General features: G+C 37.1%; 1 protein-coding gene across 1 annotated transcript; it reads left to right on the top strand.

Moving 5' to 3' along the window:
* The first annotated feature begins 1247 nt into the window (after positions 1-1247).
* On the top strand, positions 1248-23579 carry LOC113096019 (zinc finger protein 239-like). The gene is made up of 2 exons (XM_026261396.1): positions 1248-1303; positions 22075-23579. Exon 2 carries the CDS (start codon positions 22266-22268, stop codon positions 23145-23147), a length of 882 nt encoding a protein of 293 aa, XP_026117181.1. The 5' UTR covers positions 1248-1303; positions 22075-22265; the 3' UTR covers positions 23148-23579.
* Positions 23580-24068: the final 489 nt, after the last annotated feature.

The raw sequence follows: 24068 nt of genomic DNA, 5'->3' as shown, positions 1-24068 counted from the left end.
AAAAGGGAGTAAGTTCATCAGTAAATAATTTGTGCCACTCAGCTGTAAATCCATCACACCCTGGGGATTTATTGTTTCTTAATTCCTCTGTTCCTCAGGAGTAACAATGCTATCACAAAAAAAGTTCTATCACTTTCAGATAATTAACTGAGTCTAGAACTGAGGACTCTGTCTGCTCTAAATACCACGAACTATAAAGATTCATATCAAATTGGCACTGTGGTTTGCTATTTCCTTTGGATCTTTAACAATTTTGCTATCAGTATCAACACAAGTTGTTCAGTTGTTGAGAGGGTAAACTTACACTTTTCAAGATTAAAAAATATGCTGAATTGATGCGGACTTAGTTTTATTCTATTTTATTAGTATTTTTAATTATACTACATCTTATCATTGTCATGTTTTTGTGCAGATCTTTTTTTTTTTTTACAAACATGACAATGATAAGACTTGTTTTCTTTAAAAAAATACCTGCACAAATAAATTAAAATGAATTAAAATGATTGACTTGTTTGATCAGCATTAGAGTACAAAAACGAACTAGTCAAATATTTAATTCAATATAAAACAACGTTGCAGCATGTAATATAATCTATGGAAACACGTGACAATAATATGTAGTCAACAAATCGGCTCACGAAGTAATTTTCCCCTGAATTTCTCTCTCTCTCCAGTCCAGCGTGTGGCGCTAAAACACACGTGTGTTTGTCAAACACCAGCATCAGAGGAAGAAGATTCGTTTCACCGCGTTCTCTGTTGCTTTGTTGTGGTGTTTAAAAACTGTAAGAAAATTAATTTATGTAAATAAAAACATATCTGGTCAGTAAATACCTGTAATATTCTTATCTTCATAGTCGTGTTTACGTTTTGAAGCAAGGAGAAATATATCGGGAAGAATATCAGCTAAAGATGGTGTTTGTTAAAGAGGAGATTGAGGAGAACACGAGTGAAATAAAACACGAGGAACCAGAAACCTGGAGAATAAAAGAAGAGGAACCAGAAACCTGGAAAGTAAAAGAAGAGGAACCAGAAACCTTGAAATTAAAAGAAGAGGAACCAGAAACCTGGAAATTAAAAGAAGAGGAACCAGAAACCTGGAAAGTAAAAGAAGAGGAACCAGAAACCTGGAAAGTAAAAGAAGAGGAACCAGAAACCTTGAAATTAAAAGAAGAGGAACCAGAAACCTGGAAATTAAAAGAAGAGGAACCAGAAACCTGGAAAATAAAAGAAGAGGAACCAGAAACCTTTATAATAAAAGAAGAGGAACCAGAGACATGGAGAATAAAACACGAGGATCAAGGAGGTAACGTTAAGTCTTTATTCATATTAAATGACTGTTTGTGGTACATTAGTCTTATCAGTGGCGAAGCCAGGATGTTTTTATAGGGGTGGCCAAGTAAGGGCCAGCAACCAGTCTGGGGTGGTACAGAAATCTTCATTATTTTATATAAAAAATGCGTTTGACTATAATGTAGGCATAATGGGCTATTTTAGTGCCTTAAACACAACTGAGTACATTTAATTTCTACTTAACTGAATTGAGATTGCAATTTACGACTTAGATCAAGTAACACTGGGTGAATATGAACATTTTTTATTATTCCTCACCTCCAGGTATTTTAATAAAAGGGCTCACTTTAGCTTTATTGCTCATTCAGCTTCTCAAAACTCGTAAATGCTTGTTCTCCAACATTAATCATGGATGAGGCGTGCAGTGATAAAAAAAAAAATGTGAAAAAGGCCAGAAATCAACATAACAGAAGAATTTGTTTATGCATTTAAATGGTTTAATTTTCGCATATTTTATAGTATAAGTGCACTTTACTATAATATTAAATTACTAATAAAAAAATACAAATCAACTTATGTCTGATATTGTGACCTCGAATTGCAGAATAGGCTATATTTTATTTGAACATGCATTTGAGAGACGTGGTTTGCTGCTTATACAAGCACAGTTTGCAGCTTTAATCGCCTTTTCTGTGATTTCATGACTTAGCTGTAGACATCTTCAAGACAAAAAGACTTTAAACAGCCCTTTAATCAAAGAGCAAATAAATAAGTCAAAGCCTGTTCTTGTGTTATAGTTACTTAAATCTAGGCTGTCACACTATATTTCACACACTGGTTGGCCAAAAATATAACATTAGCTCTACTGAACACACACATCTGCAAAAAACACCCTAAGTCTTCAGTCCAGAAAATAGCTTTTCATATTTCATAGAAGTTGATTCTGTTCCCCTCTGGAATTCTTGTTTCCCCTTGGGTTGCAAGGTCTGTGTAATAAACCCAACCAAATATTTTATCAAACATTGCCCCAAAGTAGCCTAAATCGTGCCGCCTGCAAATACACCAAACACAACTGGATGTAAGAAAAGCAAAAAGGGACAAATCTCTTGCTACACTGCAGCATAGTAAAATGATTCTCACACTCCAGTTAATGTTCTATTATTATTTTTCTTCATCTTGCAGTTGTTCCTTTGTTTTTGTCTTATGTCCGAGTTTTTGCAGTTTAATTTTTCCATTGCAAATTAGTATATCTGTCCATGCTGATGTCCAAATGCTGACGTTTCAATATAGAGCAACAATACATTTTAACTAATATTCTATGATTAATCTGTTTACCTTCTTACTGATACAGTGGAATATAGTTCATATAGATCAAACCTATATGAGGAAATTCTAAATTACAAAATTCAAGGTATTTATCCATGTCTTAAAAAAAAGAGCAGAAATATTTAATTTGCATATGTCCTCCAATTTCCAAGTTAATGGTAAGCAACTTCTCTACACTAACACATTTTTTCATAGTAAAGTGTGTATAATGATACACCAACACTTTATAATAACAAAAAGTCAGTGCTTGTCAAGAAACTATACTTAACTGACTTAAAGCAACTGGCACACGGACAATGACCTGTTTTCTAATTTCAGTTCATATAGGCATATTCCTTCAATTAGGCCTTTAGAACCTCATTGCAGGTTATTTGTTTAGATTTTAACAATAAAGATATTTCAATAGATGGCAAACTTAATCACATCTCCTCAGAAGACAATGTAAAGTTTAGAAGAAAAGTGTCTGCTGGACAAAAAGAGGCCAGACAATTTTTATTTTAGAATTAGAAAAAAGCAAGGCATTGATAAATGGTTAAAAAGGCTACTAAATATTTTCCTTTTCAACACTGCTGTGAGACATATAATCTGATTATGTTATGTTAACAGCTAGGATTAATTTAGTGGGGAAAGTCACAAATGCATGTTCAGGACCAAAGATTTAAATGTGTACATTTATTGACCATTACACAAAATAGCCTATGCTATTCTGACTAAATATGAAGCAGTTGTATACTGCATTAATTTATTTCACAGGTTTGGGGCAACAAAGATCATTCTTTCTGACCAAGGCACAGAGTCTGTTTACCAGGTTTATAGTTAATTGAATAAAGGGTGGGGGGGGGGGGGGTCACTATGAATTAAAGTTGTCGTGTGCATATGGTTCTGATTTATACACAACTTTTATGGTTCATTGTATACTTATTCTAGTGTATGTTTTGCATACACACCACACACAATTTTTTTTTAAGCTTTCAGTGCATACATAAATACAACAACAGCAAGGCATATAATACAAAAATAAAAATAAATGAGCATAAATGAATATGTATAAGACAGTATAAAACAAAATAGCCAAAGCCTCAAGCATCACACTGAAATCGGTAATAAATCTGATTTTAAAAAAAAGAAGAAAAAAAAAAAGGAAATAATTTTCGAGTTGTAAAACCCCTCTTCTTAAAACTATTTTCAAGTTTAGGATTTAGGACGGTATTTTGAACCATTTGTCTTGCCGTACATGCAGTCTCGCTTCTTGTGCATGCTAGTTCTGATCGTACTCGGCAACTGAACTGAGATGATGACATCACTGAATTCAAAGATGAACTGCCTTTAACTGTCATTTTGCATTATTGACACACTGTTGGCACACTGACACACCTAATTAATTTTGTTCAGTTGCTTTGAGGCAGTCCTTTTTGTTAAAAGCGCTATATAAATAAAGGTGACTTGACTATGTTTGCGTAAAGGGAAACAGACATTTCTAGGGGATCTGCTGCTGCACCGGCCGTATTCTAACCTTCAATGCTTAACTTAGTTTGCAGGCTACTAAGCTAGCCAGTGCAGTGTAGTTCGACTTTAAGCTGCTACTTAGTGCTAGATACATTTTTCCTACACATTCAGAGAGAACTAACTAAACATTGATTTACCATACATCTCAATCGACTGATTCCAGCGGTTTTGTCGTTGCTACTCTGTGTGACCGTCCTCCTGTGTTTCACGGACCAGCAGCAGTAGGTGCAGCGCGCGCGCTCATCTCACGGGTCACCTGACCTGCATGGCCAAACGTCCGCTGAGCAGAAATCAGCTCTCAGTCTCCGTACAACCGTTACTGTGTTAGTTAAAAATGTAAAACTGGCCCTTAATCAGTTGATCAGCTGTCATCATTGATTGACAGCATTTCTCCTTTCTTGTGTTGACGAACTTGACCAACTAGCTATCAGATCTGGGGTGGCCACAGGGGTGGCCAATGAGCTTTCAGGGGTGGCCCCGGCCACCCCAGGCCACCCCCTAGAATCGCCACTGAGTCTTATGAAGCATTAATCCTCTGGGTCTGAGGGGGTTTGGGGACCTGGAGAAGTTTTGACATTTGTGCTCTTTCATTATCTTAAAAAATGTTAATGATTGAAGTTTGATTACACTCTAATCAGCAGAAACTGTGATACAATAATATGTGAGCAGCATGAATGTAGCCTTCATGTGTTTTTGAGAAAATAAAATGGTTAGTGAAAAACTAATACTTTTAAGTCATTAAATAAGAACATAAAACACACTTTTGTTCACAAGACGTTTGAGAGCTGGATCTCATAGACTAGAGTTTTTGTTAGGGCTGCTCGATCATGACCATATGTCCAAAAATTTATACAAGTGATTTACTTGAAGATAGAGGTGTGTGTGTGTGTGTGTGTGTGTGTGTGCGTGTGTGTATTGTTGGTATAATTTTAAGATTGAATGTGAAATTTTTGCAATGTAAAAGTAGGGTAAACATACCTATTAAGCTCACCAAAATCTAGATTAAAACCTTTTCAGAGCACAATATGTTACAATACAATGTTTATTTATATAGCACATTTAAAACAACCGAAGTTGACCAAAGTGCTGCACAGAGAATTCAAAACAAAGCAGTCAACAACGTAATAAACAATAAAACACAAACTTATAAGACACACTGTAAAATGGATGAGGTTCACCAAAATAAAGGATCATTGCACAGTAAGTAAAAATACATAGACACACACACACACACATATATACATACATAGATATATATATACATACCAAGGATAAGAAATACGTTTTAAGAGTAGACTCTAAAACAGATAGAGATGAGGAAGTCCTGATATGAATTGGGAGACTATTCCAAAAAAAGCACCATAACCTCTGTTTTTGAGACGTTCCTTGGGAACTTGCAATAAACCAGAATCAGCAGATCTGAGTGCTCTTGCCTGAGTATATGGATGTAACAAATCGGATTTGTACTGTGGAGCTTGATTATGAAGACATTTATAGACAAACAGTAAGATTTTAACATCAATTCTGTATTTGACTGGCAGCCAATGAAATGTAATCAAAACTGCTGTAATAGACTCCTATTTGCGCTTCCCGTAAAGAGGCCGAGCCGCTTCATTCTGAACCAACTTTTGATGCGAAACGCATGACTGAAGCTCAGATATACAATGAGTTGCGGTAATCCAATCGTGATGTTACAAAAACATGCATATCCATTTCAAATTTCTTTTAAAGACAAAATGGTTTCACTCTCGTCAGAAGACGAAGATGATAAAAAAAGACTTGACCACCGCACTTATCTGCTTATAAAATGTAAGATTATTATCGAACTAAACAACTATGTTTTTTTGCACATGAAGTTCTATATGGTATGGAAGTTTTAACCTGTTATGCTGTGTTCACACCAAACGCGAATAGAGTGTCAATTTCGCGTAACCTGCGTCTAGTTTGCCGCTTCAAAATTTTGAGATCATACGCTTCGTCATTCATCTTACAGTCGCATCTTAAAGCCTCTTATACTTTCCGCGAGTCCGCTATGGACCGCTAGATAGGCGTGGCGTAAAAATCGTCATCGGAGAGTGTGTGTGGAGAGGCTCTGAGCAGACGATAATGCGGACAGGTGCGCGTGGTCCGTAGTGTTCAAAAGCACAATTGCACGTGTTCAGGCAGTGTGAAAAAGTCCATTGCCAATTGAACCTGTGCAATTTGTCAATAAAGAATATAAAGACAGCGAATTGCTTGTTCACATGTTTGTTACAGAGTGGACAAGCATGCGCTTTCTGAAGTATAAATGGAAGAAGTCCTCATCAGCGCTGGCCGTGTCTGCGTCCGGATTGCTCATGCGGAAAGTATAACACAGGCTTTACAATCGCAACTTCATTGTGCTGTTACTACATCCAGCTGAATTTCACAAAATTGTTCAGCTCCCAAGAGAATCATGTGTAGTAGAATTATTTATTTATTTCAATGAATCTAATTGATTAGAGATCATAATATTTAGTCTATAATATTATAAATCAGGGTGGTTTGTATTGGTGACGTAATGTGTGCGCGGCCCGCGAGACTTGTAGCTAATTGGACCATAATGCGGCCCGGTGGGAAAAAAGGTTGAGAACCGATGGCTTAAAGAGTTTCAGGTGCTTTGTCGACGATGATGCCACCTTCAGATAAAAAGTCAGAGGTATGGAAGCATTTTAGATTTCGTAAGCAAGACGCCGACGATAGTCGTTGTGGACAAGAACAAAGCATTTTTCATCCTGCATTAAACTTGTATTTCTTTAACATAATTGTATGCATTTGAAAATTAGAGCCGGGTTCTGTTTTAATGTAGGCTACCCAAGTGTACCTAAAATAAAATAGTTTACTATACAGGTTTATGGCTCTTAAAGGGTTAGTTCACCCAAAAATGAAAATGATGTCATTAATAACTTACCCTTATGCTGTTCCAAACATGTAAGACCCTCTTTTATCTTCGGAACAGAGTTTAAGATATTTTAGATTTAGTCCGAGAGCTCTCAGTCCCTCCATTGAAGCTGTGTGTACGGTATACTGTCCATGTCCAGAAAGGTAAGAAAAACATCATCAAAGTAGTCCATGTGACATCAGAGGGTCCATTGGAATTTTTTGAAGCATTGAAAATACATTTTGGTCCAAAAATAGCAAAAACGACGACATTATTCAGCATTGTCTTCTCTTCCGTGTCTGTTGTGAAAGAGAGTTCAAAACAAAGCAGTCTGGGTATATTGAATTAGTTATAAATAATATGTTGTAAAAAAAAAAACTGTCATTCAAATAAAAATGAATGTATTCATCAGTAGTTGATGCAATGTTGAAACCCTTCTTAAACCTGAAATTATTTAGGTAAATCCAGGTCAAATGCAATTGCCACCTGACTAAAGACTGATCTTTGTGTAAAATGTCCACAAAACTGGACTATACATATTAGGGCTGCACGATTCTGGATAAATTGAGAATCACGATTTTTGGGGTCTCCTATAGAGATCATGATTCTGAACTAAATAAAAATAATGTGTGACAAAATATTATTGCTGTAGTCGATTTAAAAGTGCCTAATTAATCTGAATGAATTATTAAACATTTTAATATACACTACCAGTCCAAAAGTTTTGGAACTGTAAGATTTTTTTTTTTTCTTCTCACCAAAGCCTACATTTATTTTATCCAAAATACAGCAAAAGTAGTATTATTGAGAAATATTTTACAATTTAAAATAACTGCTTTCTACTTGAATGCATTTTAAAATGTAATTTATTTCTGTGGTCAAAACTTTGTTTTCAGCATCATTCCTCCAGTCTTCAGAGTCACATGATCTTCTCAAATCATTCTGATATGCTGATTTGCTGCTCAGGAAACCTTTTTTATTATTAGGGGCCAAACACTGAAGGTGCAAGGCACCTATTGTATCCATTAGCGTAATTTTTTTTCTTCCGCCGCAAGTCTATGGCAGCCCATAGAACCGCTTGTGGGAAAGTTGTATAATTTGCCACACTGATAAAGGACAGTCCCATCATTAACTATAGCAAATTTTAAGTCTCTAACTCCAACTCTCTAGCGCCACCACTTGTCCAAAGTTTCAATATTTTTATGTCACTAACTTTTGAACTATAAGCTAGAAAATGAAAATAATTTTTTCTTCTGAATCCTTGGCTCATACCAAGTCGAATTAACCCCAAAATTCAAGAATTAGTCGCAAGAATTAGTTTTTTCACTATTTTCAACTTTTCAAAACCTACTTTTCAAACTCGTCCTAGACCAGGGGTGCCCAACCCTGGCGATCGACTGTCCTGCAAAGTTTGGCTCCAACCCTAATTAAACACACCTGCCTGTAATTTTTAAGTGAGCCTGAAGACCTTAATTAGTTGCTTTAGTTGTGTTTGATTAGGATTGGAGCTAAACTTTGCAGGACAGTCGATCGGCAGGAGCAGGGTTGGGCACCCCTGTCCTAGAAGGTTAGTCTGATTTTAACGAAAATTGGATCAAATCATCTTTAGACAGAGCTAGCAAAAAGTTATGGAATTCAAATTAATTTGTCCAACCGTTCTTGAATGACATGTGAACAAATTTGAAGAAAATCACTCAAATTCATGTGAGGCTATATCTCAGCAACGGTTTGGCATATTGAGACCAAACTTGGAGTGTGTTATAATAACCATGACCTGAGACTACCTGAAGTGTTTCGACGCAGCACCACCTAGTGGTCAGGAGATATTAAAAATGCATATTTTTGCTAATAACTTCTGAATAGTTCGGCCAAAAATCACACAACTGGTCTCTTTAGATTCAGTCATGTTGAGACGAATGATATCCATGATTGCCCGTGTCAGCCATTTTAGGCATCGGCCATTTTGAATCATATTTAAAATGCTGTATTTATTGAACGCATTATCGTATTGTTTATGAAAATAATTACAAAAATATTTGGCTCCATGCCCTGAAGGTACGAGTAATAATGAGTTATTATGAAATGTCTAAAAAATGCTAATAACTTTTGAATAGATTAGACTATTGAAATGAAAATGGTCTCCCTATATTCTTTGGGTCATGCCGAGAACATTGATTCCAATTATGCCAAAATTGGCCATACTTTCTGTCCGCCATTTTGATTAATGTTGAAAGTCTACTTTTTCAGACTCCTAGACCATTATTCAGATTTTCACAAAATTTGACGATGATTGAGTATTTTAAAATGTAACTTACCCTAATTGCAAGTAATTAAATTTTGGAATCTGATTACATAAGATTTATAAATGCTGTCATTCAATTAAAAAAATTAACTAATCAATCACTTTTTTCCCTGAAATTAATTGCGATTAATCCCACTTAACATTAGTTTTTAAATATAATTTTATACTGGAACAATTTCACATTCAATCTTCAAATTAATGTACAAACAACATAAAGAGAGTATACTTTCAATACTTGTTTTAAGGCATTTATTATGACTGAAGGCCAGTGATAACAATTAATATTAATTTCACTACTATTTCCCTAAAATGTTTCCCCTAAATTTAACCATTGATTATAGCCATTCCACATTGCATTAATTGCTATCAATTTTAACATGTATTAGACTTAATTTATTCTTTCAAATTTAAAGGGGGGGGGGTGAAATGCTCGTTTTCACTCAATATCCTGTTAATCTTGAGTACCTATAGAGTAGTACTGCATCCTTCATAAATCCAAAAAGTCTTTAGTTTTATTATATTTTTATTATATTCCGGCAGTTTTATTATATTCCGGCTGGAGGCGTGATGTGTGGGCAGAGCTAAAAAAATCACCAGCGCGAATAGGCTTTTGCGTTGAGAGCATGTGGAAGCTGTGACATTACCGTGAGGGAAAACCCATCATCCAAAACAAACCATGGCTTACAGTCAGATTCAGCCGTTTATTTATGATCCAGAATCAGATCCAGAGGCTGAAACTGAACGAAAGCAGCAGCAGCAACGACTCGCGCCGAGCAGGGCTCGAACCCGGGTCTCTGGCATGGGAGGGGGACGCACTAACAAGGAGGCAGAGATATTTGAAGCAGTTTTACTCACTGCCTGCGGTTCCAACACACGATCGTGACCCTTTTTCCTTGGGATTGCATCATCCTTAAGAAATAAACGATACGCAAATCCGTCGTCAAACTGGGCCTTGTGAACAAGCATCTTCGAAATGCAGGGAACAAACAAAAACACTTGCACAACTCCGTTGATTCTCTGTAAAAAATAAACTCCATCCACTGGTCCCTTAATGCTGTTTTTTTTTTGGTAATCTGTGCAGGGTTGTCTTGCCCTGGAAACCAAAAACACACTTCTTTTGTGACTTTTCGCGACGCTCTCGCTCTGATCAGTGAATCGCTCTGATCAGTGAAATGTCTGTGCTGCTCAGCCTCGCTATAAGGGAGCGCGCGCTCTTCCAGCAGAAGTGCGTCAGGACCCATATAAGGAAATTCCGCTCCATCTAACGTCACACAGAGCCATACTCGAAAAAAACTTTCCGAAACTTGTGACAAACCGGAAGGAGTATTTTGGGAACAAAAATACTCCTTCAAACGTACAACTTAATTTTTGAAACTTTGTCCATGTTTAGCATGGGAATCCAACTCTTTAACAGTGTAAAAAACTCAGTATGCATAGCATTTCACCCCCCCTTTAAGTGAACTTAAAACAATCTTCACATAAACCCATTATAATAAATGTCATAAACCTGTGCCCTTCAGGATAAATATACAGGAATTGAATAAAGTTATCAAACACTAAATTCTAAACTAAATACAGATGGATTCTTAAAGCTATAAAAGTTATGATTACCTCTATTTTTCTTCTTTATTAACAGGCATCACAGCAGCTGGTTATTAGGTTGTTTTGGCTGCTATTTCTTTAAAAGTCACTGTGGAGCATGACACAGATCTGACACACATCGTGTTTTCTCTCAACTCTCTTTACATTTTCTGACCCATTTCAGTCTCTACTAATGAACTGACGGACTGAATCAGGTGTGTTAGATGAGAAAGACATATAAAGGGTAACTAAACCCCTGGTCAGAACCTGACTCCACCCACTGGCAATATTTGAAAAATGCTGAAAACTGGGCAGATCACAGCAAAGATAGAGGGACGAGCTGGGGGTGGGGCTGAGCGGGTTGGGCGTGAACCTGAGACCCGCAGTGAGGAATTGATTGACAGCTGCTGTCAGAGTCGTTAAAATGGAGAGTGACTGTAGTGACGCAAGTAGCTTTGCAACAGAGCGTTCATTTGAAGTAGAGGACTTTTCCTCCCCACCTTCACCTGAAGTGGAGGATGTCAAGGTGTCTGTGGCCTGAGCCTAGATATATTGCGGTGATTAATATGCATGATATTGTTATCGTGGGCTTGGAATGCATTTTAAGAATAGTATTCCCATCAGCTGCTTAAAATGCACAACATCGCTGTATGCTGCTTGAAAGAGCTCATGCGCTCTTATGTAAACGAGCGCATGAGAAGCACATGGAGGAACACGTGAGAGACGCGCTGAATGAAAAAGCACATTCACTCTCTGACAGCAGATGGTGCTAAATTCAGCCCTTACCCTGTAAACACAGTAAACTACATGGTCTACACATGCCCTAGATATTGTTTGAAAGTGTTTTGTTTTTTTCTTTTATTGTTCATTCACACTTTATATTATGGCTTCATTAGTTATCATAAACTGCCAATGAAAAAATCATTCTGAACATTCATTAATCTAAGGTATATTGCAATATACAGTGTATTGCACTGTATATTATGTTAAATCATTTTCTATTTTTAAACTGTCTTTAAAATCATTCAAAATTGAATCATTCAAGTCAATTTTTAAATAATTTTCATTTTCAAGTTCTTAAATTGTTTGTTTTATTTTTGTGATAATTTTTCTTCATGACTTTTTTTACATTTATTTTTGAATTACCATTGTGTACGAAATGTGCTATATGAATAAACTTGCTTTGTCTTGAATCTTAATGCATTACCTAAGGTTAACTAATGAGGTCTTATTGTGAAGTGATACGTATTGGTTTTTATAGTTCTTTTGCACTTAAATGTGTAAAACATTTAACTTTTATATGTTTTTCTGTATTGCTTTATTTTTTAAAACTCTTATACTGTATTATGACCACTTTTTTAAAACAAAATTTCAATACGGTGATAATACCGTACACCGTGATAAAAGAATTATCAATTAACCGCAACTTGAAAATTTTATACCGACATATCCCTACCTGAGCCATATCATTTCGAGCCGCTGGTTCAAACTGTGATCTTGACTCCCACATCAGGCATCCGGGCCAGTCTCCGAGTAAGGAACTGCATCACTTTTCAGCGCGAGCTGTGTGGAGAAGCCCATTTCCACTTCCATTGCGTTGGAGAAGCAATCCCGCGTAAAATGCAGTTTGCACACCCCATCTTTAGGCAGGAACTCATGGCCTTCTAGGCCAATTACATGCAACCACTGGCAGTCCAGCAGTGCTGTTGCAACCAGCAACACTACACCAGAGCCATATAGAGGCCCTGCACTACACCTACGTACCATCCTGACCACTGTAAATAAATCTACGCTAACTTGAAGCTATCCTAGCTGCTGCAATACTATGTTAACTAACTATGCTTTTAACAATACTAACATTACATTAACAACTATGCTAATTAACTACATAGGCTACACAAAATAATCTAAATAAGTGTATAAATGCTACGCTAGAAAGATTCTAAAATACTCTATCCTGATTGTTTTCAGTACTCGCAATTCCAATTCCTGACTCACTACAGTGATTTTGATGGAACAAGATGGTTTTATGAGCTGGAAACTGCTTACATCACTTGCCACCGCAACCATCCAATAGGAAAAATTGCAGTAGCCACCGTTCATCCGGAAGAGGGCAGCACTCAGATGTTTTTACACCATATATTGTAGAATTAAAACACTTTATACTCCAATGCCAAAAAAGTTACTTGAATCAATGAACAGCACTAATAAAGCCCCATTCTTACAGATCATTAACTAAAAAAAGTTGGTCTAGATTTTAGTTACTCTTTAATGTCGTAAATGTGACCCATATTCATGTATAACATTTCATGCATGCACAGGTTTAAAGAAGCTTTAATCGCCTTTTTGGTAACTTCATGCGTTAACTGACTTGCATGCTCGTAGTATCTCAATTTGATATAAAAAAATACAGGCTACGTCTTGTACCATCATCTTTGTGTGTGCAATGGAAGAGCATGTGCTTCGAGCACAGTAGTTAGCATGCTCGTTTGACTCGTGCCTGGCACTGAAGTGAAGTTGACCAGTTGCTTCATTGCAGTTTGGTACGGCAGAAATGCATTGATTTTCAATAAAACGCTGTGCAGTGAATGCATGCTGAAATTATTGTTGCGTGGCTACATAAGTTTAAGCATATGTGATGAATTGCCGTGATTGGTCTGACTAGCACGTGAGAGAGACAAGGGTGCATGCTTGTGTGTGTGTGTGTGAAGGGTTTTTTTAAAGGCTATACTCTTTCAATTGAACTTGAATGTGAATACCTTTACTACTTAAAAACAACAAAGCTAAACATCATATCTAGTCAAACCATATCATGACATTGCTACAAATACAGTGTGGGATTAAAATCAGCGTACATCAATGTATAGGCTTAGGCCACGTTACCTTGTTTCATCGACGCTTGGTGAAACAGCATGGAGTGGATGTTTTCGGTTCAGATGCTGAATCATTGGAGTCAAACTGCTGTGGAATGCCAGGTTTACTTTGCAGTAGACACATTGCACCTTGTTCTCTTCTTTTTTTAAGAATGTAATGATCCCAAAGTTTAGACATTCTCTGCCGTTTATGGACATTTTTACTCTCTGCCATCATGCCAAATAAATTCAAAATATATGACGCGCTACGGTGTGCTTCCTGAACATTGAACAACTGTACGTGTGAATCAGATCCCTGCGCGTATAGTGCGCCTCATAGGAAATTTATAAGGCTTCGAGGCAGAGTTTTTGCCTCTAAAAATTTTTTGTAATCGATTTAATCGAGTAACCCGTTGAATCATTTCAGCCCTAGTGTAGACGTTATTTGATTTGAAGCCGTTTGCGCATTTTAAAAGGGAGAGTACGTGCAGTGATTCGTGAAATTACACCTCAAATAAGGTTTTCAAATTACTTTATTTAATGAAGAAATCTGAATTGAACCTCATTCATCATTTTAATTATTCACCCACGCCGGACAGAGACTGAGACGGTGCACTGCATGTCGGTCCAAATCTCTCACGGCAGGTGCATCATCAACTAGAGATTTTTGAGATCTGCCTATTTAGAGACTGCCGATCAAAAGCCGCGTTTCCACCGCAGGAACTTTACCCAGGAACTAGGGACTTGGTCCGGTACTTGGTGTGTTTCCACCGCAGGAACCAGGAACTAAATAAAAGTTCCGGGTAAAAAAATGCCCCCCAGAAAGTCCCTGCTGGCGAGGTGGTACTTTTTTAAAGTTCAGGAACTTTCGGGGGCGGGACTTTGGCGCTAAACATCCTGATTGGTTGAGTTGACGCAGCATTGGTTGAGTTCAACCACCATTTATTCGGATCAACATTTTCAAAATATTACTGTTATTGTGTCATGAAATGTAATTTTAAAAGTATTTCAGGCGAGAATGTAGTTGTTTAAAACTCAAATCTGTTGTTTATTTATAAAGACAGCGCCTATTTAAAAATGTGTTTCGCCGGTCTCTGAGACGGTGAGCTCCACACGATCAGGGAGAGCTCAGTGATCATCTATCCGCCCAGAGGCAGCCTCACCTTGGATAGACCTTCTGATATGTGCCGCTGGCTCTGATGTGTCTTTAGTGGTTAAACATAACATATAATTCAGCTGCGGGGTAAATCTAACAGGTTTTCTTTGGTCTGTATTCAATTTATCTATATGTTAAAATGAAAATAAAAAAGGCAAGTCTATATAATATTTCGTTTCATTGTAATGGATGTATATAACGTTACACATATCCCTGAACTAATTACATTTCTGCAGCTGTTATTATGTTTAAATGAAAACGAAAGGAGGCAGTGGTATTTTATATCCTATTGCGTTTTATTGTAAATATACTGAGGGGAAAATAACAGTAGCCAAAGCCATCTGAGTTCACGCAGCATTGGTTGAGTTCAACCACCATTTATTTGGATCATTTTCAAATATTACTGTTATTGTGTCATGAAATGTAATTTTAAAAGTATTTCAGGCGAGAATGTAGTTGTTTAAAACGCAAATCTATGGTTTATTTATAAAGACCGTGCCTATTTAAAAAATGTGTTTCGCCGATCTCTGCGACGGTGAGCTCCACTCGATCAGCGAGAGCTCAGTCCTCATGTATCCGCAGAGAGCAGCCTCAAATCGGCTAGACCTTCTGATATGTGCCGCTGGCTCTGATGTGTCTTTAGTGGTTAAACATAACATATAATTCAGCTGCGGGGTAAATCTAACAGGTTTTCTTTGGTCTGTATTCAATTTATCTATATGTTAAAATGAAAATAAAAAAGGCAAATTTATATAATATTTCGTTTCATTGTAATGGCTGCATATACACATATCCCTGAACTAAGTACATTTCTGCAGCTGTTATTATGCTTAAATGAAAACCAAAGGAGGCAGTGGTATTTTATATCCCATTTCGTTTTATTGTAAATAGGAAAATTGCAGTAGCAAAATCAAGCGTACTTTAAAAAAACAAACAAATCAGCAGTACTTTGTATTGAGAAACGCGCGCAGACCTACGTCACCAGTCTATTTGCCTAATCTACCCGGTACTTTACACCACGGTGGAAACGCAGAAAGCAACAGGTCTGGGGGGAAAAAAGTTCCTGGGAAAAAAAGTTCCTGGTAAAAATGTTCCGGGTAATTTCGGTGGAAACGCGGCAAAACAGTCCCAAGCGATTATTGGCCAATTGTAATCGGTAGCCGATCAATCGGAGAACCCCTGCTGATTATTCTTATAGACTGAAACTAAAGTGGTAATGTCAGGATACAGAATGAGAATGAGACACAATAACGGTGTGCTAAGCGAATATGTTTTGTGAAGTGCTTCGTGTTTTCGTTTGACCACTGAATGGGATCCTTATCTGGTGGAATACATGGCTCCAGCAAGAACTGTTCCCACTCGTCTCGGCTGGACTCTCTGTAATCATCGCTGAAGAACTGGCTCAGCCTTTTCCGACTAGTGGGCATTATATCCTTTTATCGTTGGTGACACACCACTCGCATCAAGGAAAATGTTCTGATAATGTTCAAAAAAGTTTTTTTTTCTCTCATGTTTTTATCGAGAAACCTGAGATGTTTGTGCCGAGTGTCTAGGGCAGACGCGAGAAGAGGAGTTTACACTGCATTATACAAGTTAGCGGTGTTTATTCGTTGCTTGAGATGCCGCAACAATGTTCTTGAATTTGGTCACTTTCTGTGATTCTCCACTGCATATTTGAAGTACTGTAGAAGACCGCAGTTCTTAGGGTCCATTCACATATCGTGTCTTTTGCACGCTCAAGTTCGTTATTTCCAATGTAAGCGCGTGGTATGCGCGCTCATAATGGAAGAGACGCGGTCAAAATGCGCACGCGGTGCAACGTGCCCGCTTTTTCCAGGTGCGTCCTCACCACATCGAGTTAAAAACATCTCAACTTTTCAGAATGCCGCAAGCGCACCGCAGGTCATGTGACAAGAACTAAACATTCAGCTTCATCCTTTCCCTTAACAACGTTGAAAGCTCAGCCAAGATGAAGGAACAGCTGATCATAGCTGTATATGGATTGCCATTCTTTATTCATTCATTCATTATTTTTTGCTTGCATACATCTTCAAATATGTCGTAGAGAATCACAGAAAGTGACCAAATTGGGTTTTATTTTGATTTTTTTTTTGCAAAATTCGAATATCATTTTTATTTATCGAATAATTAGAGCAGAACGAATATTTGAATGTTCGACTATCCGTGCATACCCCTAATTCTTACAGTGAAAAAGTGCTGGTTCAAACACCCCCCCCCCCCCCAATATGATTATGATTTTGTTATTATTAAGCCGCCCTAACAAAAACATGTTTCTGGACATGGGTTCATTCTTTTCCAGCAGGACACACATCTGGAGCGCTAAAACAGTTGGCTCCCCAGTAACGGCTGTACACAAAGCAGTGCTGAGCTCATGAACACTACTTTACGAGATAAAGTGAAAATGACATCAAACCTTTTCTGAAGACTGTTACCTTCAAAGAACCCAGTCGGGTTTCCAGGGGGTTCCCCGATACAAATTGCGTCCCGGGGTTAAAATGCACGGTTTACAGTCCAAACTAGTCCAAAACTAGCCAAATCGCGTTTCCAGAGGTTTCCCCGATAAAAATTTAGTCCCAGGGTTAAAATACTCGTTTTTTGGCAGAATTGCATTGGTAAAATTCACATTTTAGGGGCTAAATATCAAATTATTGGGAATGGGGTCGCTTCAACCCGAGGACATGAAAAATAACTACTTCAACCCGAGGACATGTAAAATAACCGCAGATTTGTCAACACTGGTCGGACTTTGCTACACAGAGCCGTAGTTCATTGACATTCTACTTAAAATCGCTTTTAAAATCGGCAATGAATCGACTACGATTTTGTGTAGATTGTCATTGAACTACGGCTCTGTGTAGTAAAGTCCAATCAGTGTTGCCAAGTGTGCAGTTCTTTTTTTCATGTCCACTGGTCGAAGCGACCACAATCCCAATAATGTGATATTTAGCCCCGAAAATGCAAATCTTACCAATGCAATTCTGCCAAAAAAACGAGTATTTTAACCCTGGGACTCAATTTTTATCGGGGAAACCTCTGGAAACGCGATTGGACTAGTTTTGAGAAGCAACTGTGCAGAACCTGGCAATCCTGATCTGAACGCACGTGCTAGAAATAGACTAGGAGCGCCTTTATTGACTAGATGAGCATTAAATTCACCTTTGATTTTTCGCACAGCCCTAGATAATGTATATTGAAATATCATAAAAACAGTTTTCTGTTAATCTGTTAAACTAACTGTATCTGAGATTAACCCTTTTTTTGAGGTGATGTGGGCTTTTACATAATAATAATAATAATAATAATAATAATAGTCACATTGGTAACACTTTCTATGGAGCCTGTATTTATGAAACATTATAATGGTATTCTTAAGGCATTATAATGAATGCATAATGCATAAAAAACGTATAATATTTTATATAAACTCATAAATAATCATAACGTCAACGTGTTCCAAACCCGTGAGATCTCCGTTTATCGAGAACGAGTCAGTCTGTTGTTTGTTATCTGGCTCGGCTCAGTATTCATCTTCAATTCTCTCTTCACAGCAGTTCAGTCAGTGCACTGTTTGAGTAAATGAATTACTCTGGGATATTGGTTTGTTTTAACTCAGAGGGAGTGTCAGCCACATGAAAAAAGTGAACAGCTTAAGTCATTTGTGGATTAATGCTTATTGGAGACGCTAACCATTTAAAGAACATGATGGTGACTTATTAATGACATAATTTAGATTTTTGGGTGAACCTAACCCTGTAATACCCCAACTGATTTTTTTTTTATTTGGTTACATTTTATTTTGATGGTCCCCTTAATCAGTTGACTATAAGCAATTTTGCAACTACATGCCATCTAACTCTATCATTAGAGTATCGGTGTGCTCAAGAATGGCTGAATCTAATAATACAGAATAAGCTAACATACTTGCAAAGACCCTTATAGTTTATCTGTTGGTTGACCATCAAAGTAAAGTTAGCATATATTTAGCAGACATACTAATACTTGACTGAACGCAAGTTGATATGTAGTTGCAGAGTTACTTATCAGCTGTCTAAAGGGACCATTAAAATAATAAAACTGATATTACAATAAAATAGTTCAAAGCAAAGTGTCATATCACACATTAATCTGGTATCTGATATCTGATCTTATGGCTGTTAGAGAGGGGGAAAAAATACAAGTAATTACTACTTATTAGTGGTTTTTGACTGCTTTAAGTAGCATCAGAAAAACGGCAAGATTTGGGACTTATAATACATTATAACTATGAGAAATACAGGTGCTGGTCATAATTAGAATATAATCAAAAAGTAGATTTTAACTAATTCCATTCAAAAAGTGAAACTTGTATGTTATATTAATTAATTACACACAGTCTGATATATTTCAAATGTTTATTTCTTTTAATTTTGATGATTATAACTGACAACTAAGGATAATCCCAAATTCAGTATCTCAGAAAATTAGAATATTGTGAAAAGGTTCAATACTGAAGACACCTGGTGCCACACTCTAATCAGCTAATTAACTCTAACACCTGCAAAGGCCTTTAAATGGTCTCTCAGTCTAGTTCTGTAGGCTACACAATCATGGGGAAAACTGCTGACTTGACAGTTGTCCAAAAGACCATCATTGACACCTTGCACAAGGAGGGCAAGACACAAAAGGTCATTGCAAAAGAGGCTGGCTGTCCAAGTACATTAATAGAGAGACAAAGAGAAGGAAAATATGTGGTAGGAAAAAAAGTGTACAAGCAATAGGGATAACCGCTCTTTAGAGAAGATTGTGAAACAAAACCCATTCAAAAATGTGGGGGAGATTCACAAAGAGTGGACTGCAGTTGGAGTCAATGCTTCAAGAACCACTACACACAGATGCATGCAAGACATGGGTTTCAGCTTCGCATTCCTTGTGTCAAGCCACTCTTGAACAACAGACAGCATCAGAGGCATCTTGCTTAAAAAAGGACTGCACTGCTGAAGAGTGGTCCGAAGTTATGTTCTCTGATTAAAGTAAATTTAGCAATTCCTTTGGAAATCAGGTCCCAGAGTCAGGAGGAAGAGAGGAGAGTCACACAATCCACGTTGCTTGAGGTCCAGTGTAAAGTTTCCACAATCAATGATGGTTTGGGGTGCCATGTCATCTGCTGGTTTTGGCCCACTGTGTTTTCTGAGCTCCAAGGTCAACCCTGCCTTGTGCCAGTTTTAGAGCACTTATGCTTCCTGCTGCTGATCAACTTTATGGAGATGCAGATTTCATTTTCCAACAGGACTTGGCACCTGCACACAGTGCCAAAGCTACCAGTACCTGGTTTAAGGACCATGGTATCCCTGTTCTTAATTGGCCTGCAAACTCACCTGACCCTAACCCCATAGAAAATCTATGGGGTATTCTGAAGGGGAAGATTCAGGCAAAAGGAGATATTGGGGTAATGGGGTATTCGGGCAAAAGGAGCCCCAACTAAGTATTGAGTGCTGTACATGCTCATACTTTTCAGTTGGCCAAGATTTCTAAAAATCCTTTCTTTGTATTGGTCTTAAGTAATATTCAAATTTTCTGAGATACTGAATTTGGGATTTTCCTTAGTTGTCAGTTATAATCATCAAAAAATAAATAAACATTTGAAATATATCAGCCTGTGTGGAATGAATGAATATAATATACAAGTTTCACATTTTGAATTGAATTAGTGAAATCAACTTTTTGATGATATTCTAATTATATGACCAGCACCTGCATAATCCATGGATGCAAGGTTTTCATTGTCTTATAAATCATCATACTCTTAAAAGCTATACCCACAAATAAGTAAATATAATATATGGCATAAAATGTCACTTTATTATTATTTTTTTTTTTTCAATTAATATGAGTTTCCTATCCTGTATATGGTCCCCCAGTGGCTAGAAATTTCGATAGGTGTAAAAAAAAAAAAAAAAAAAAAAGCCCTGGGTGTCCTGCTCTGCCTTTGAGAAAATGAGAGCTTAGACTTACTGTATTCATGTCGTGTATTCATGTGTTTGTTGTTAATTGTGGCGAAAGCATTTTGTGAGAAAAAACGCATTGCAATGACAAGATCACTGCATTTGCGCGATTATCAGACTCTGTCTACTCAATACTCATCACTGCAGCCTTTCATGTGATTGGAAAAGAGTATTATAATAATTATATAATCAACACTTTCATGATTTGTTAATCTGTAATCTGACAGCTGTAATAGTAAAAAAAAAACAAAAACATAGTAAACGTATTTGAGAAAGGGTTACAGATGATTTTGAATGCAAAGATTTCAGCCAATCACAACTGTTGCCGTTTACTTTGAGTCTCACAGCAGACACGCCCCTTCGAACAAAATTTTAAATGTAAAAATTATACTAACAATATAAGTACACATCAGGAAACATAAAAAAAAAGCATTTAAACAAAGAAAATAATCCATGTCATGGGACTTTTAAAACGGTTCTCATGAATATTCATGAGATGATATAACATAAGTTTTTTTTTTAATAATGCATTATGCATTCATTATAATGGCTTAAGAATACCCTTATAATGTATTATAAATACGGGCTTCATAGAAAGTGTTACCATTACATTTATATAGTGCTTTTCTGGGTACTCAAAGCTCTTTACATGAAAGGGGGAATGTCCTCGTCCACCACCAGTGTTCAGCGTCCACCTGGATGATGCGATGGCAGCCATATTGAACGGCCAAATACACACCAGCTTATTGGTGGAGAGGAGAAAGAGTGAAGTCAATCAATGTATGGGGATGATTAGGAGGCCATGATGGTCAGAGGCCAATGGGGAAATTTGGGATTTTTAATGACCACAGAGAGTCAGGACCTTGGTTTAATGTCTCATCTGACCCCAGAAGATTAATTCTACTGACAGTTATAACGTTTCAAGTAGTAAACAAATAGCAAATAGGGGACAATTTTTTTTCAACAAAAAGTATGTTACATAATGTTGTAGTTGATGAAAAATATTAAATAGTTCTCCTTGTAGAAACACGGGGCTTGTGTATGTAATGTTTTAAAAATATTTGTATATTTGCAGGAAGGTTTAGTTTATAAAATTGTATCAGAAAGAACAAACTTTTTTTAAATTACTGACAAGTGAACTGTTTTTGCTTTTATTTCAGAGTTTATTGAAGAAAGTGAGGAGAACAAAAAATGGAGTGAAGTTGAGAAAAATCATGTCAAAACTGGAGAAAAACCTTTGAGTTGCTCTCAAACCAAACAGAAACATCTAAAGAAAAGAAGAGCCAAGAAACCTTTCACCTGCACTCTGTGTGGAAAGAGTTTCACATACAAATGTCATCTTGATTTTCACATGAGAATCCACACTGGAGAGAAACCGTTCACATGTAATCAATGTGGGAAGAATTTTGTACGGAAAGGAAACCTTAAAGAGCATATGAGATCTCATACTGGAGAGAAACCGTACACTTGTGATCTGTGTAATAAAACATTTTTTAGGGCTTCAGACCTGAAGAAACACCAGACAGTTCATACAAAGGAGAAGCCATATTCATGTTATTCGTGTGGAAGGAGTTTTTCACGTCTTCCATATTTGAAAGAACATCAGAAAATACATACTGGTGTGAGAGAGTACATGTGCTCTGAGTGTGAAAAAACTTTCATTACAGCGAGTGGTTTAAAACAGCATGAGAGGATCCACACTAGAGAGAAATCTTATAATTGTCCACACTGCAAAAAGAGATTCAGTGATTCAGGAGACCTAAAAACACATGAGATGTCCCACACTGAAGAGAAACCTTATAAGTGTTCACACTGTGACAAGACATTCAATAGGTCAACAGACCTGAAAACACATGAGAGGATCCACACTGGAGAGAAACCTTACAAGTGTTCACATTGTGACAAGAGATTCAAACAGTCATCACATCTAAAAAAACATGAGAGGATCCACACTGGAGAGAAACCTTATAAGTGTTCACATTGTGACAAGATATTCAATAGGTCAACAGACCTGAAAACACATGAGAGGATCCACACTGGAGAGAAGCCTCACTCATCACAACTTAAGGATCACATGAACATCCACACTGGAGACAAACCGTGCTCATGTGATCAATGTAATACAACATTTTTGAATAGATTCATGCAATTCGGGTGGAAAGAGTTTTTCACATTTTTCAATTTTGAAAATACATCAGAAAACGCATACTGTGAAAAAGCACAAGTGCTCTGAGTGTGAAAACGCTTTTACTTCAGTGGGTGGTTTAAAACAGCATGAGAGGATCCACACTGGAGAAAAACCTTATGAGTGTTCACACTGTGACAAGAGATTCAATCATTCAACACATCTGAAAACACATGAGAGGATCCACACTGGAGAGAAACCTTATCACTGCACTGAATGTGGGAAGCGCTTCAGTCATTCATCTGCTCTACACATACATACAAAAAACTATCACCGTAAGGCCCCGTACAAACAGAGATGCATTTAGATGTACATGTACAAATTTTGTATCCTCTTGGTGTGTCCTCTAGAGGGATTCTGCGTTTTGGCAGCATGAAACTGCTAATTTTTCTTAACAGGTCCCAGAGTGGATCAATCTGAAAATGACACCTTTGCATTTTTGTGTGTAAAGCCAATTAAAATATTTTGTGAAACAATGAAGTAGGGGTGTGTGATATGGTGATTTTTGATTTTTTGTTTACAATAATAATGCATTTACACTCTGCTTTTGAAGAAATATTGTAGTATCATGCTACAGTGTACATTCTGTCAGCTGCATTCTGGTGTCTCTGTTTTTGTACAACCTCACATGCATTCACATCAGTGTTAACTCTTTAGAGTTACTCTCACGGGTGTCTGCACTTATTTGCAGACACAAAAGTACATTATTTGCATGTGCTTTAAAGTCTTGCTAGTTAAATGTTTAATTCATGCGCTGGGCTGATGTATGCCTTTTCTGAACGTCACATAAACCCGAAGCGTACACACCAAAAAGCCTGTCAAACAGCGCCTGATCTCTGAACTAAGTTATCTGTTGCGCTTATACTGTCAAAACACAGAAGGTTTACAAATAGACTCCGATGGTTTGTGTAAAATGAAAATAAGCAGTTGAGAGAAAACATGTTGATAGCTCTTAATGCAATGTTGAAT

Source organism: Carassius auratus, unplaced genomic scaffold, assembly GCF_003368295.1.
Source record: "Carassius auratus strain Wakin unplaced genomic scaffold, ASM336829v1 scaf_tig00215844, whole genome shotgun sequence".
NCBI classification, from domain to species: Eukaryota; Metazoa; Chordata; class Actinopteri; order Cypriniformes; family Cyprinidae; genus Carassius; species Carassius auratus.
The sequence above is the reverse complement of the archived record's forward strand: the minus strand, read 5'-3'. Positions and strand labels throughout refer to the sequence as shown.